Below are 13,285 nucleotides of genomic sequence, written 5' to 3' on the forward strand. Positions count from 1 at the left end.
GTCTGCGTAATCCAATCTATTTCCGCTAATTTCCTGGCAAATACTTTAAAATCACTATATTCAGCATGACCTCGCCGTGTCCGATGAGCAGTGTGACGACNCATTATTTGCTTTACATTTATAATTAGCTGAGTTTTGTGATATCAATGTTAGCTGATGAGGACAATGTCCCCCTTGTCAGAGAATCGCGCTCAAGGAGCAGGGTCAACGTAATCCAATCTATTTCCGCTAATTTCCTGGCAAATACTTTAAAATCACTATATTCAGCATGACCTCGCCGTGTCCGATGAGCAGTGTGACGACGGCTCACGGGCGGTCAAGTGTTCCCTTCCCTCACGGCGGGGGCCCCGGGAGGGTACCCTGGGCCCCGGTGCGGTCCCAGGGCCGCTCCTACGATCATCGACACGCTTAAAAAAAACCAAAAAATGTCCGGTTTTCTCCCTCTCCTCGCCGACGGGGTGCTGAGGCAAACACCCCCCGAGAGGAGCAAGCGGGAGACTGCACCTGGCAGGACGGGCGCTCGCTGAGGGGGTCTGAAGACAAGTTTCCCGCCGCTTTTTCCGCCCCCTTCCCCTCGGGCGCCCAGGCCGGGCTGCGGCGACAGCGCCGAGCCCATTCCCTCCCCGCTGCGAACCCAGTGGCAACTTTGGCGGCGCAACGCGGTGCTGCGCGGCGGGGCCGGGCGCGGGGCGGGGCGGGGAGGCCGGGCCGCGGCCGGGAGGGCGGGCCCGCCCGCGGCGGCGCTGCCCCGGCGCGGCGGGGGAGGACGCGCGTCGCCACTTGCCTGCTCCTTCCCCGCCGCGGTGCGGCCGCAGGTCCCGCAGGCGCCCCCTCGTTCCCGTGCGCAGGGGCTGCGCTGCCGAGCGGGGACGGGCGGGCGGGCGGGGATGGCGAGGGCGCCCGGCGCTGGTGATCCAGTGCCGGGGTCTGTAGCGCGGCCCGTCCCCGGCGGCGGCGGCGGCGGAGTGAGCGCGCGCACGTGACCGGCCCCGGCCCCTCGGTGCCGCCGCGAACGGCCGCGCTCGCACACGCACAGACACGCGGTACCCGCGCCTCCATCCATTCTTCCGTCCTTCCAGCCCCGCTGCCCCGCACGCACCGCGCCGGCCGCCGCCAGCGCGAAGCTGTCAGTACCACTCCGCGGGGGCAGCGCCAGCGGCGGCGGCAGCGACCCCGCAAGAGGCAAGAGTTTGCGAGGGCTGCTCGCGCCTTCCCGAAGAGGTTTTGCGCCCAGAGGATGGCTGGCTGCGGGCTGTCGGAAGACGCTTGCTTCTCCTCCTTCTTTTACAACTACACCTCCTCCTGGGAGACCTCCTACAACCAGGTAAGAGGTGGCCGGTGCTGCGCGCTCGCCGCGGCTTCGCCCGCCTGGGTGCTCGGGGGAGACGAAGGTGGTACCAGCGTGTGCAGGAAGGGTCTGGAAGTGTTTCTGTTCAGCGTGTATTTGTGTTGTGGGGACGGGAGGGTTTGAATTAGCCGAGAAAAGAAATGACAGAAAAGAGCCTTTTCCCTTGAGCCTTTCGGGCCCCTTCCCTCCGCCCCCGCCCCTCCCGTGAGGAAGAGGAACGTGAGGAGTGCTGAGGAACGGGGAGCTGTCGCCCACGGAGTGGTGCGTGATGTCCGGGAGCAACTCGGGGCTCAGTCGGGCAACTCGAGCGGAGTGCCCCGAGCCTGCCCTCGGCTGCGCTGAGGGACAGCACCGAGGCAGCCGGGCGAGTTTGCCGGGCGGAGGGAGCAGGGTGCGAGTGACAGGCTGCGTGCGAGAGGGACCCCACCGCACCCGTGTCCCCCTCCCTCAGAAATGGCTGCATACGCATTCCACCCCGTAGAAATTTCGGTTCCTGCCTAGGTGGAAATAGTTCGGCTCACCCGTCTCTCCTCCTGATTCACTCTCGACCCCCCCTTCCCGCACTTAACTTTGATGACTGTGCAATGCGGAGCTCGCAGCCGGACAACGCCGGCCGGGTCCGTCCCTGCCGCCCGCGCCGGGGCTCGGGCAGCGGGGGGCGGCTGGCGAGGCGGTGGGGGAGAGCAGGGGGAAACCAGAATTCGCGCCTCAGAGGTAGAGAGCTATTCTGGGAGCCTCCGAAGCGCCTTTAATTAAATAACTGTTGTAGTCTGCTGCCCCCGCTGCTTGTCTGGTGAAAGTCTACAGGCAACTGTCATTTATAAACTACACCGGTGTTTGTGTGTGCGTGCGTGCGTGCGTGGGGAAGGGGGTTTCTGGCGCTGGCGTGACAGGAAAAGTTGGGCAGCGGATGGAAGCGGGCAGCGGAGCGGGCGAGAGGCGCCCCGGGCTGTGTGGGCGGCGGTGCCCGCGGGGGGGCGGGAGAGCCGGGGGGCGAGTGAGGGGGTCACCTCCCCGCTCTCTCCCTGCGGGGGCAGAGCCCGCTGAGCTCAGGGGAAGGTGTGCAGCCCACGGCTCGGCTGTCCAGGGGACTGAACCCCCCAAACTAGTAGTTGCCAGTCTGAGGTTTCACCTCACTGCGAGGCATCGGGAAGCCGCGCGTACCTCCTCGCTCCAGGAGTTGCGAACGCCGAGCGGCGAGGAGCGGGACCGCCCTTCGGCAGCGGCCGGGGTCGGTGGGGCTCCGGAGCCCTGACAACCGGCTCGTCCGAAGCAGCCGAATAAATAAATATATAAATACCAATATCTGTGTGCCGGGTGCGAGCGGACCCCCGCCGGGCCCATCTCGGCAGGCGCCCTCCCCGTGCCGGGCACAGCTGCCGGGTGTGCCGCCCCGGCCGGGGAGAGCCTTCCCGGCAGGGAACAAGTCAGGCTGGCGTGCGCCAAGGACTGGGGGGCTCGTGTGGGGACCAGGCGCTTCTCAAACGCAGGGCCAGCGCCGAACTGCCGTCTCCCGGGCGCGCCGGAGCCCCTTTGGCTCGGGGAAGCCGTCCGGGGCCGCCGGTGGCCCCGCACCCGGCGGGGCGGCGGGCGGCAGGTGCGCGGGGCCGGCAGCCCGTGGCGGGGCCGGGAGGTCGGCGAGGCTGCCCGGGCGCTCGGCTGCCCGGAGTCTCGGCCCCGGCGCTCGGCTGCCCGGCCGCCCGGGGCCGGTTGCGGCGGGAGGTCGCGCCGCGCTGGCCGCGGCTCGGGGTGGCCGGTGCGACCGAGCCCGCGCCGGGTGTGTGTTCCTCTGCACGTACCGAGGGTACACACCGGTGCCAGGGTGTTTATGTGAGCATAGAACGTGCGTTATCATCCTGCTAAATGCGAGCCCGTGCAAGTCACTGAGATTTAAGAAAGGCTCATGCCTGGTACAAAAGGCAGGCAGTCATAGGAAAGGCTCCTTTGAAACCATCAGAGGGAGAAAATGGTTAGGAACACAGACAATAAAATCAGGTTTAAACCAGCTCCTTTATCTAAAGTTAGTTTCATTCTGTAGCGATACAGTTCGGTGAAAGGATAGCATTGTGAAATGATAGGTTCCCTTACAGCCCCTTTCAGGAGAGCAAGCCCGTATCACAATGGAAGCAGGAAGAATTGCTGGCAAATCTAGAGTTGATCTATTCTAAATACCAATGTTGAACTGTATCTAAGGGAAAACGCGGGCGATAATTCAGGATGCAGAAGGTCTATTTATAGAAGGACTATACAAACTGTAGGGTATATACACAAAGTTGAATTAAATATGCATGATTAGGAAAGGCGTTTCGAAGGAGAAGGTGTAATCATTACATAGCATTACAACGGGAACAGATGAGCTTGCAAGACTTTCCAGGGTGAAGATGAGAAGAATTTTTAAGACACATATTCTTTCTGGTGCTCAAGGCTCCTTTCTATTTTCATCTTTTGCGTATTACGTTAGCATTTACATCAGTCAAATTCACCAGCTGAGGATTAGCAGTAGATGTTAGTCTGAATATGAAATAAAAATGAATATGGGATTTTGCTGCAAATAGCTTTTTCTCTCAAGTTAACACTTAAAAAGGCAGAGTTGGCTTAGATTTGACAGCCAGCCATATTCGTGTTTGTTTGTTTTACCTGAATTGCATCAAAAAAAAAAAAAAAAAGCTTGTAAACCGTTTCTTCTTGCTAAATATAGCAACATAGCCAAAATAGATTTTGTGTTCTATACTCTGTTTAAAACAAAGCAGCAAACAGAAAAACTTTAAAACAAAGTGCTGAGATGAGAAGATGGGTTGACTACTGGAAAAATAGTTTTTTATTCCTAGATCAATATGATGCACTCTCAACATCTAGTACGAGGTAAAAGGATCCCTTGTATAATATCAATAGTGGCTCAGCCATAGCTTACTAAAAAGAATCTTTTCCTGGCATCTCAAGTCTTTAATAATAGTATAAGTAAGCAAAATAAGACTTAACAATGGAACCAGTCAGGTTAAAGAGGACAGTGACATCTTCTAGAAGCATAATATATGATCCAGCATCTTTGAAAGAGAGATAGAATGTTTCCTTTATAATTCAGGGAGATTGAGAGATGTATTACAACTTTTATATTTTTGGTGCATTATTGCAGTTCATTTTTAAGCACAAGCTGATATGCGTGATTTGTTGGCAGTATTCTTGGAAGGAACTTTTCCATTGCATATTGAAATCCAAAGTGTATCACAAAAAAGCTTGTATTGGAAAAATCGTGTCTAGAAACTTTATAAAGTCTGTTTTGGATCAATTTCTGAGGTAGTCTTCCAGAATATAAGGTTCTGTATTAGTTACAAATAAGACTTCGCATTACTAAGGATAACTCCAAAATATTGAGTATTCTCCTGAAGTTTGCTCTCTATTTTTTGTAGTTATTACAGTACAAGGACTTAACCATTATGCTAAATTCTGGACTAGACAAACTTGTAGACTTAAATCTTGAGATCTTTGAACTGTGGTTGCATAAGCTTACCTGTGTTGTCTTGCCAATGTGTGTAAACCTGAGGTGAAGCAATATCCATCAGATTTCCTGTTGATTCATTCTGTGATCTGCATTTTTAGACCAGCAATAAACATTCTACTTTTAGTTCTTTACTTTATAAAATAAAGTTTATTAGTTTATTTTTACTGGAACCTTCCTGAGTATATCTTCTGGAAATTCTCTTTACATCTGTTTCTTAATTAGTAGTCATGAGTAAAGAGCAGCAATTCCTAAGTACTGCAGAGAGGGTATTCAGCCTTGCAAGAGCAGTAATATTCTTGGGCATAACCTGTCCATGCTGAACTGGCAGCATTATTTGTATTAATTATTTCTCATTCTCCAGTTCAGAATTGGATACGTTATTGTGTTACTAATCTGTGTGGTTGGGAAGTGCTTGAAAATCATTTGAATGTAGTTCATGAATGAAATCCTATGACTAACACATAAATCTGGATACTTATTTTAATTTGACCTCAAAATCCTTGCAGTATAGAAGTAAATCGAGAGGTGTATGCTGCCTGGTTGATGCCATTATTTCAGAGATTTTTCCCTGCAACACTCAGCTGTGGACTTATTACCTGGCACCATTTCATTGTCCTGTGTTTTCAAACATGGCAGTACATTATACAACATAGTTTGACAAAATATGTTCTGGAAGTATGAGTATGTCAGTGAAAGACAAAGCTAAGAGCCAGCCTTGTGGCTTGGCTCTTTGTCTTTACATTTGCAGGGACAAAAGTACCCCAGTGCAGCCAGAGCTTTCTGCTGGTATTTTTGGGGAGCTGGACTGAGTGTAGTATATTGTTTTTATGCATTTTCTTCTTTTAACTAGAGTAAGTCCAATGGCCACTTCTTTTTGATCCATAGCCACTGAGGCTTTTTGACTTACTTTTGTTTCCATGGCTTCTGGATTTTTTAATTTATTTTTATTTTTTTTTAAATTTGAATAATAGAACTCAGAGTCTGTGCAAGTTTGGAAATATGCTAGATTAGTTCATGTTAATGCACTGCATGTATGTAGCATGTACTAAGTATGAATGTGTATGGAGATGTTGAATGAGAGATACCCATCTGCACAAGATTGGACAGTGCACTTCATGATTTTTGAAGATGTTTTTCTTCAGTGAGAGAGCACTCAGTAGTTTTACGTTATTTGGCTGTGAAAACCAATGGAATAAAAGCATCATTCTACTTCAGTGACATTTTAGCAGAGCCTGTAACATCTCTGCAAATTTAAAGAATGCTGTCAAAACTAAGTTAGTTAAGAGAAAAAGGCAGACCAGGTTTAGTATTAACAGAAAATGTGTGGTAATTTTAAAAAAGAGTGAATCTTGGAGTTGAAATTTTTCTGACTTTTCTGTTTCCAAGGGGTGTTCATTCACAAAGCTGAGAAAACAGCAGTAAAAATGAAAGTGAAACTGAAGAGACTTATTTTCTTGACATCCCAGCAGAAGATAAATGATAGCATAATGAGAAAGGTGTAGTTTAATAAAAGCAGGTAATAGACTTTTAAAAAAATATTGTTAAACATGATTCTCTTTCTTTCAGAGATTAATGCCTTAATTGGTCATTCAGCACAGTAACTTTGAAAACTGTATTCCAACAGCAGGCTTGTTTAGCAAAAAAAGCATGGTTTAAACCGGGAAAAAAACGTTTTCTCATGGCCCAGAGCGAACCAGCTAAATAGTTTATACAGTAGAGCACAATGATGCAAGTTTAAAGCACATGCAGAAAACGGTGAAGATATTATTGTCATGTCTTAGTTTAGAGGAAAAGCTTATGTGAAAATTGTAAGTTACAGTTACGGCTGTGATGAACTAATGCAGTTTAGTGCTTTATACATAAGATGGGATTTTCAAAAATACAGTTGTGTTCAGGAGAAAATGTCAGTAGTTCTAGCAATGTGTTCTGAAGGAAGAGGGCAGGGAGTTCTTAGCTGGTCAAATGCTCATGTGGTCTAAGCAGAAATGTAAAAGTGCAGGGTTTGCATTGGAATGAGAATGGGGTCATCCACCCTTTGTACTCATCATCAGGGAAGCAGAACCTTCTTCCAGAGAGACCATAGGAAATCAATGAGTACACTTTGCTAGTGTAGAGATAAATGTGTACTGCGGAAGGGTATTAAATATAAAAGGGCAGCAGTAAAATGATTTACTACATGAAGCAGTGGAACTTTCTTTTGGTCACCTAAAAGGCAATTTTCTTTTTTTGATAACATAATTGTATTTTTTTAATACTAATAACTGAAAAAGTCTGGCAAATCAGCTCTTTTACAGGGATTTGAGCCCTAATGTAGTATAATAATGTAATCTAGGAGAGGCTTGTTTACAAATGTCAGCTTATTTACAAACATATACTTTTTTTTAACATATTATCTGGCATTTATAATTTAGACTTTAATGATCTGATCTGACTTACCAAAAGTTAATGGGGTTTTTAATGTTTTTTCCTGAGGCAGTGTGGATGCTTGTGATCCAGTTTGTCTCGCCATGACCAGAAGGTATCACTGAGGGATACCAGCACAACGGATGCACATAGGAGAGAACCTGATGTATGTTTAGGTGTAGAGGCTTAATGAAATGTGGAAGAGCAGGTGGACAGTCCTAATGTGTTGGTGGTTTTTTTAGTTTCCTGTGATGTGTCTGTTTGCTGTGTGAGCAAATCTCTGTGTACATTTAAAACTTATAGGACTGTGAAATTGCTAAAAAGGACAGAAACCAAATAATTCTGAAATATTTTTTGTCTTAAACCCTCTGTTCTCTACAAGTGACAGTAAGGATTCTCCTTCTGCTACAAAGCTGTGTGTTACTGCCTTGTCTCTAAAGGTAAAATTAAGGTGAAGAGAGATTAATAGCAGAGCGAGCCTTGCTCTGGATATAGCACTTGTAACACCGTGGTGCTAATTTTGAAAGGAGAAATTGGGTATTTGCAGTTCCGTATGAACTCACTGTGACCCAAAATGATGAGAGGTGTCTAGGCTAGCACTTTTTTTGGAGGCAGGAGTGTGCTGTGTTCATCCCAACTCTGCTGTGCTTTGGTTAGTGTTGTAGATTGATCTTGTGGCAAATGAATGGAATTCCTTTTGGATAAAGCTGGACTGCGAGATGTGTTCCAGGAGTGCCCCTAGTGCATTTGAGCTAGGAATTGATTATCAACTAATGAGATGAGACCAGGGCTAGGATGTAGTTAAGTAGTCAGCCATACCCTGAAGTGCATGGTACAAAGCGTGTTGTGTAGATGTCGGATCCTCAGCACCAGCTGTCTGACTCTTCCAGTCTTGCTGTTCCACATTGCTTGCTTGTGTAGACAGCCTCTGCATACAGTCAGGTTTGCCTGGCAGAGGGCACGTGCAAGCCCATATTTGGGAAGCTGTTTGGAGACTCGTGGGTAGAATGGGTCACTTGATATTCATCCTTATGTTGCAATCATAAGGCCATTATTCTTTCCCTCGAAAAGGGATGGTTTGTGTTGGCATGAAGAGGAAAGGTTCGTTTGATCACTTGTAATGTAACACATGAGTGAGTAAGAGGCACTGGTACTTCGGCTTGCAAAAGCCCTCCACATTTTTAACCCATTTTATTATTTGCAAGAGCAATTTAGTTCCTAATGTTAACAATGAGTGATTATGATTCTGTACTTCCGTTTACAGCATAAATTAGCATTTTGTTTTCCATTACAGCTTTTGAATGAGGAATTATAATGTATAATTTGCTGCAAATAGATGTTATCATCTCTTTGGATGTGAACAACCACATAAACTTGAGCAAATGATAAAAATGGAATCAATTACTTCTCAAATGGAAGTAGTTTACAAACCTTCACAAACAAAATGGCAATAGTTGCTGGTTATTGTAACAAATAATTAGGGTTTTTTTTAAACAACATTTATTGAATTCTATTGACAATTTAGTAATTGCTTATAGAATATTTAATCACCCCCCTCACAAAATACATGCCACACAATATATACATTTTTTAAACTGCAAATTGCCTCTGTAGTCCTTGTTTGAAGCTTTACTCATGTATATTCACCTGTACAAATGTTCCAGAAGGGGAGCACTGAGCACAAATCATGCTGATGATGATTAGAGAGCTTCACAATATTCTAGAATTAGTAGATTAGGATTGAAATTGTAGAGGAGAGAAGAATGAAGACTATGTGTTATAGGCTGTATCCAAAGCCTGCTGAAGGTGATGTGAATTTTTCTGCTGCTTTGAACTCGTGACCTACGTCCTGGTTATAAGAAGGATAAAGAAGAGACGAGATGTTATTACAAGTGCTTGAATGAGTGAATACTGTAAGTCTCTACTGTAGGGGAAGATAATAACTTGTACTTTAATGAGTTTACTAGTTTGAATTTCACAAAACAAGTTTTCACTGTCAGTAGCTGCGATATATTTCTGTATTATACAAAGTTATTCATGCTTGGAAAAATACCACTCCACAGCCAAAACGAATGTGAGAAACAGTCCAGAATCACTCTCATTCTCTTCCCATTGCAGGCTTTCTTCATATCAGTAAAGGACATAATCCAAGCATCATTTTCAACCCCTTCCTTTCAGAGAGGCTGTCTAAATTCTGATGATTTTCTACATACTGGTTTGCATATATGTTTATTTCTGATCCCCAAAAGCTCTGACTGTAAAGTCACCACCTACACCATCTCCTGTCAACCTGAATTCATCAGCCTTTTACTCACAGTCATCCCTGGTAACCCCATTGTATCCATCCATTCTGTATGCAGTATAAGCCCTGATTGTATGTACTGTTTTGATTGCCCCTACTGTGTGTTTTACCCTTATGTAAAAATACAAATTGAAGTCCATACTTTGCCTCATTTAATGCCTTAGATTTTAGACCTCTTAATGTCCTTCTAAAGCCTTTGCGTAATTTAGTTGTTCCCTGTTTACTGTTACCACCACCTCTTTTTGTTTATGACTGATGCTAGATTTGATGCTTGCTGGGTTGCTTCTCTCAATAAGCAGTTTTTTTGCTATCCCCACACTTTCCTCTTTGACTTAGCAAAGTCATGAGCCCACTGAGGAAGATTATGTAGGCTTTCATCAATTGTGTCTTGAAAGCCGTTGTTGCCTAATTATTAAAAATGGATAATCTTATTTTGTGCTTGGAAAACTATGGAACAAACTGACCAAAACCCATGATCACCCTGCTGCATTTCACTCTATTCATCTGTTGCTTGTTTCTTTAGGATGATGTCTGCTGCCATACTTGGATCAGTCTGTAAATCAGATAAACAATAGCTTCTTATTCTTCTAATAATTGAAAAAAGACTAATGATGTATTTTCTCATTTGCTCCAGTCTACCAAACATTGAAGTAATTGAGGGGGAAAAAAACCAGATAGAATGGGAATAGCATAACTTGCAGTTCACGGTGCTGTGTTCAGCCTTAGAGCTTTCTTTTGAGGACATGGAGCTGATTGTTTAGGATGGAACTTTCTCATAATTTTATTTTTGAGGCAACTGTTGGTTGTGAAAATTTACTTGTTTTCTCATTTTGACTGTAAGTCTGTCTGTTTGGCTTTTTTTTTTTTTTTCTTTCTGAACAAACTGTCTTGGGCTGGAGCAGAAGGGGAATGTTATGACACTGCATATTTGCAGTGAACTTTTTTGAAGTTTAGAATGGGCATCTGGTGTAATGATTCCTGAAGGGCTGCTGGAACTTGATTTTAGAAAGGTGTGCATGGCTTCATGAAACATATCCACAGTCGTCACAGGCTTCTTGGACTGAGCAATTCACTATGTTAGAGGTTTATTTGGTTTGTAAAAACTCACAAACTCACTCCAACAAGATAACTCACTTCAACCGTTTGTTTTCCTTTTTTTTTTTAATCATTTTTTTTGAGTCCGACAGCACATTGTGACTTGAAGTATCTGCTAAATTTTGACTTTTTATTCCTGAAGCTTATTATATCTGCCTGCTACCTCTCTATGCTCATAGTTTGCTTAGGCCTTGATCCAGCAGACCACTTAATTGCTCAACTGTAAACACTTGAAGTCAAGGGAACTGCTTACAGGTTTAAAATGAATGTGTGGTGTATTGAATTGTGGCCTTAAACAGCTGTTTCTTAAGGACAAAGAACTTTTCTTCCATCTTGTTTGTCAAGTACTGGCCATGCTTCCAATGCATTAGAAGTATTGATGGTAATTATGGCAGTGGGAGCAAGAAAGCAAGGAGGAGATCAAGGAGACCTGGTAATGGTAAAGGAAACCTGCCAATTGTTCATTGGCAGTTCGGTCTCTTTGTTTGTTAAATGGATTTGCGTATAAAAGATGATTCCTCTTCTCCCAAGCAAAAACCTGTGAATAGGTAGTGCTCTAAAATGCAAAATTATGTGCAGTGACAGAAAGCTATGCATGAAATATACTTGAGGATAGGAAACTCCTTGGATGGTAAACAAGGTTTAAAAAAAAAAAAGGAAAAGTATGGCTGAAAACATGTAATGGTAAGAAAAAAGATTGTAAGTAGGACATGCACACACTTAAATATTTAGCCATGTGAAACAATGAGTTGAATGAACTACTGACCTAATAAATTAGCAAAACAAAAGTAAGGTTGCACTTCTAGCCTTTTTTTATTTTCATCCAAAAGACTGTTAATTGCTGGAGGATTAAAATAATTCATGTTCAAGGATAGAAAGTGATAACAACGTGCAGAGCTTGGATGCTCCAGCTGTACAAGAAACAGTGAAAAGAATACTTTTCTCTCTGTGTGATGTCAAAGCCAAAAGAGGGGTGGGGGGGAGAAGGAGGGGATTGTGGCTCTTTGATGTCACTTTCAGAATAAAAATAATGCTGCAAAAGAAAGAGCATAATCTTTTTCTATTTATCTAAGTCCTTTTTTTTTTTTCCTAAAGAGTTAGGGCAGCATTGTTAATTGATTTTTCTGACACTCATAATAACAGTTGTATTAAAAATAATTTACAAAGGATTTTTTTTTTCCAGAAGCTGAGCCCTGCGGAATCTGTTATAGGAAAGTGGGTAGAGAGTGGATTATTGTACATCACTGTTCTAACATAATTATAATCTGCTTGATTGGTAAAATGCATGTTGTGCTTTTGCATTGTCCATTTTCAACGAGTGGTGTCTTTCCAATAAGATTTCCTGGTTTAGTAGTAATAGCATCAGTATCTCTCATGCCCTTTCAGTATAAATAAAGGTTGTCCTAACAGCTGCTCAGATTGTGCTGGCATAGTAGCCATCTTTGCTGGAGTGTCAGTTTTTGGCTAGAATATTTTAACACACTGGGGCTTTTCTCTGGTTATGAGTGGTTGAATCATTTCCAGCTGTGAAAACAGATGTGTGCCTTTTTTGGGAAGTAAAGTTAATTAGGGGAGGCTTATGAATTGATTCTTTTTTTTTTTTTTTTTATGGCAGGGTTAGAGGATGCCTTTAGAAATGAAGTAGATTTTTTTTTAATGAATGTGAATCTGGACAGACCAATGCAAACAGAATCATAAGGAAAATTTTGGGCATATCCATGGCAAAAGGAACATTTCCATTGCACAGTAACTTTTAAAACCATGATAAAAATAATAATAAGAAATACTTACTATTTACACAGATAACTAATAAAGTTACAAAAATAAAAGGCAAATAAAAAGGACTAGTTAATTTTTGTGCATATTGTGTATTGATATTGTTGTTTGGCTGTTTTGTAAGGCAGCTCACAGTTGTTTTAGATCTGTTTGGGCCAACAGTTCATAGACATCTCATTAAATTTTTTGTTTTCTTCATCTTTGACTTCTGTCTTTGAAAGGAATTCTCTAGGTGAAAACTGGAAAATATTTGCCGTGTTTCAAACATTCTATTCCCTTTTGTGTTTAGCATAGTGATTTGTACCTTTAACATTGATGTCTGTCTATTTTTAAGTTTGCTGGTAGGCACAACCCAGTTTTGTGGAAAAGGGAGCATTTCATGTGAAGAAACTCTTAGTTTTGTGATATCTTTCTTACTCTTCTTGTTCTTGCTTGTTACATAAAATAAATGGCAAGGGATGTAAAAAACAAAACAGCAGTAATTGCTGTTAAAATTAATTAAAAATAAGTTTTATAAATTACAAAAATTGCTGTCGAAAATTAAACAAGCAAACTTGTTTAATTTTTTTATTCTTGTTGAAAATAAGAGTCCTGGAAATCTATTCATTAGAACATCCTGTAGCAAGGATGTTGTCCCTGGGCACGTGCTGGGGCTGCATAGTGCATGGAGCACTGAAACCCCAGATGTACAGAAGTGTCTGTAGGATTATCAATAAACCTTCATGTCTAAATGAGCTATAAACTCACTGAGCAGCATTCAACTTTTCTAAGACTACTGCAACTGTAAATTAACAATGCAAACAGGAAAAAAAATAGATTGTTTATACATATATTTTGCATTTTTTTCCCATGGGAAAAATGA

General features: G+C 43.7%; 1 protein-coding gene across 1 annotated transcript in view; it reads left to right on the top strand.

The window, feature by feature from the left end:
- Positions 1–1,222: 1,222 nt before the first annotated feature.
- Positions 1,223–13,285, top strand: part of PPARGC1A (PPARG coactivator 1 alpha) — a 367,599-nt gene continuing 355,536 nt past the window's right edge. The window contains exon 1 of the mRNA XM_017828835.1: positions 1,223–1,324. Coding sequence (XP_017684324.1) covers positions 1,238–1,324 — 87 coding nt within the window. The 5' untranslated portion in view covers positions 1,223–1,237. The remainder of the gene's footprint in view (positions 1,325–13,285) is intronic.

The sequence above is a fragment of the Lepidothrix coronata genome, unplaced genomic scaffold (assembly GCF_001604755.1).
Source record: "Lepidothrix coronata isolate B3197 unplaced genomic scaffold, Lepidothrix_coronata-1.0 Scaffold0, whole genome shotgun sequence".
Lineage (NCBI taxonomy): Eukaryota > Metazoa > Chordata > Aves > Passeriformes > Pipridae > Lepidothrix > Lepidothrix coronata.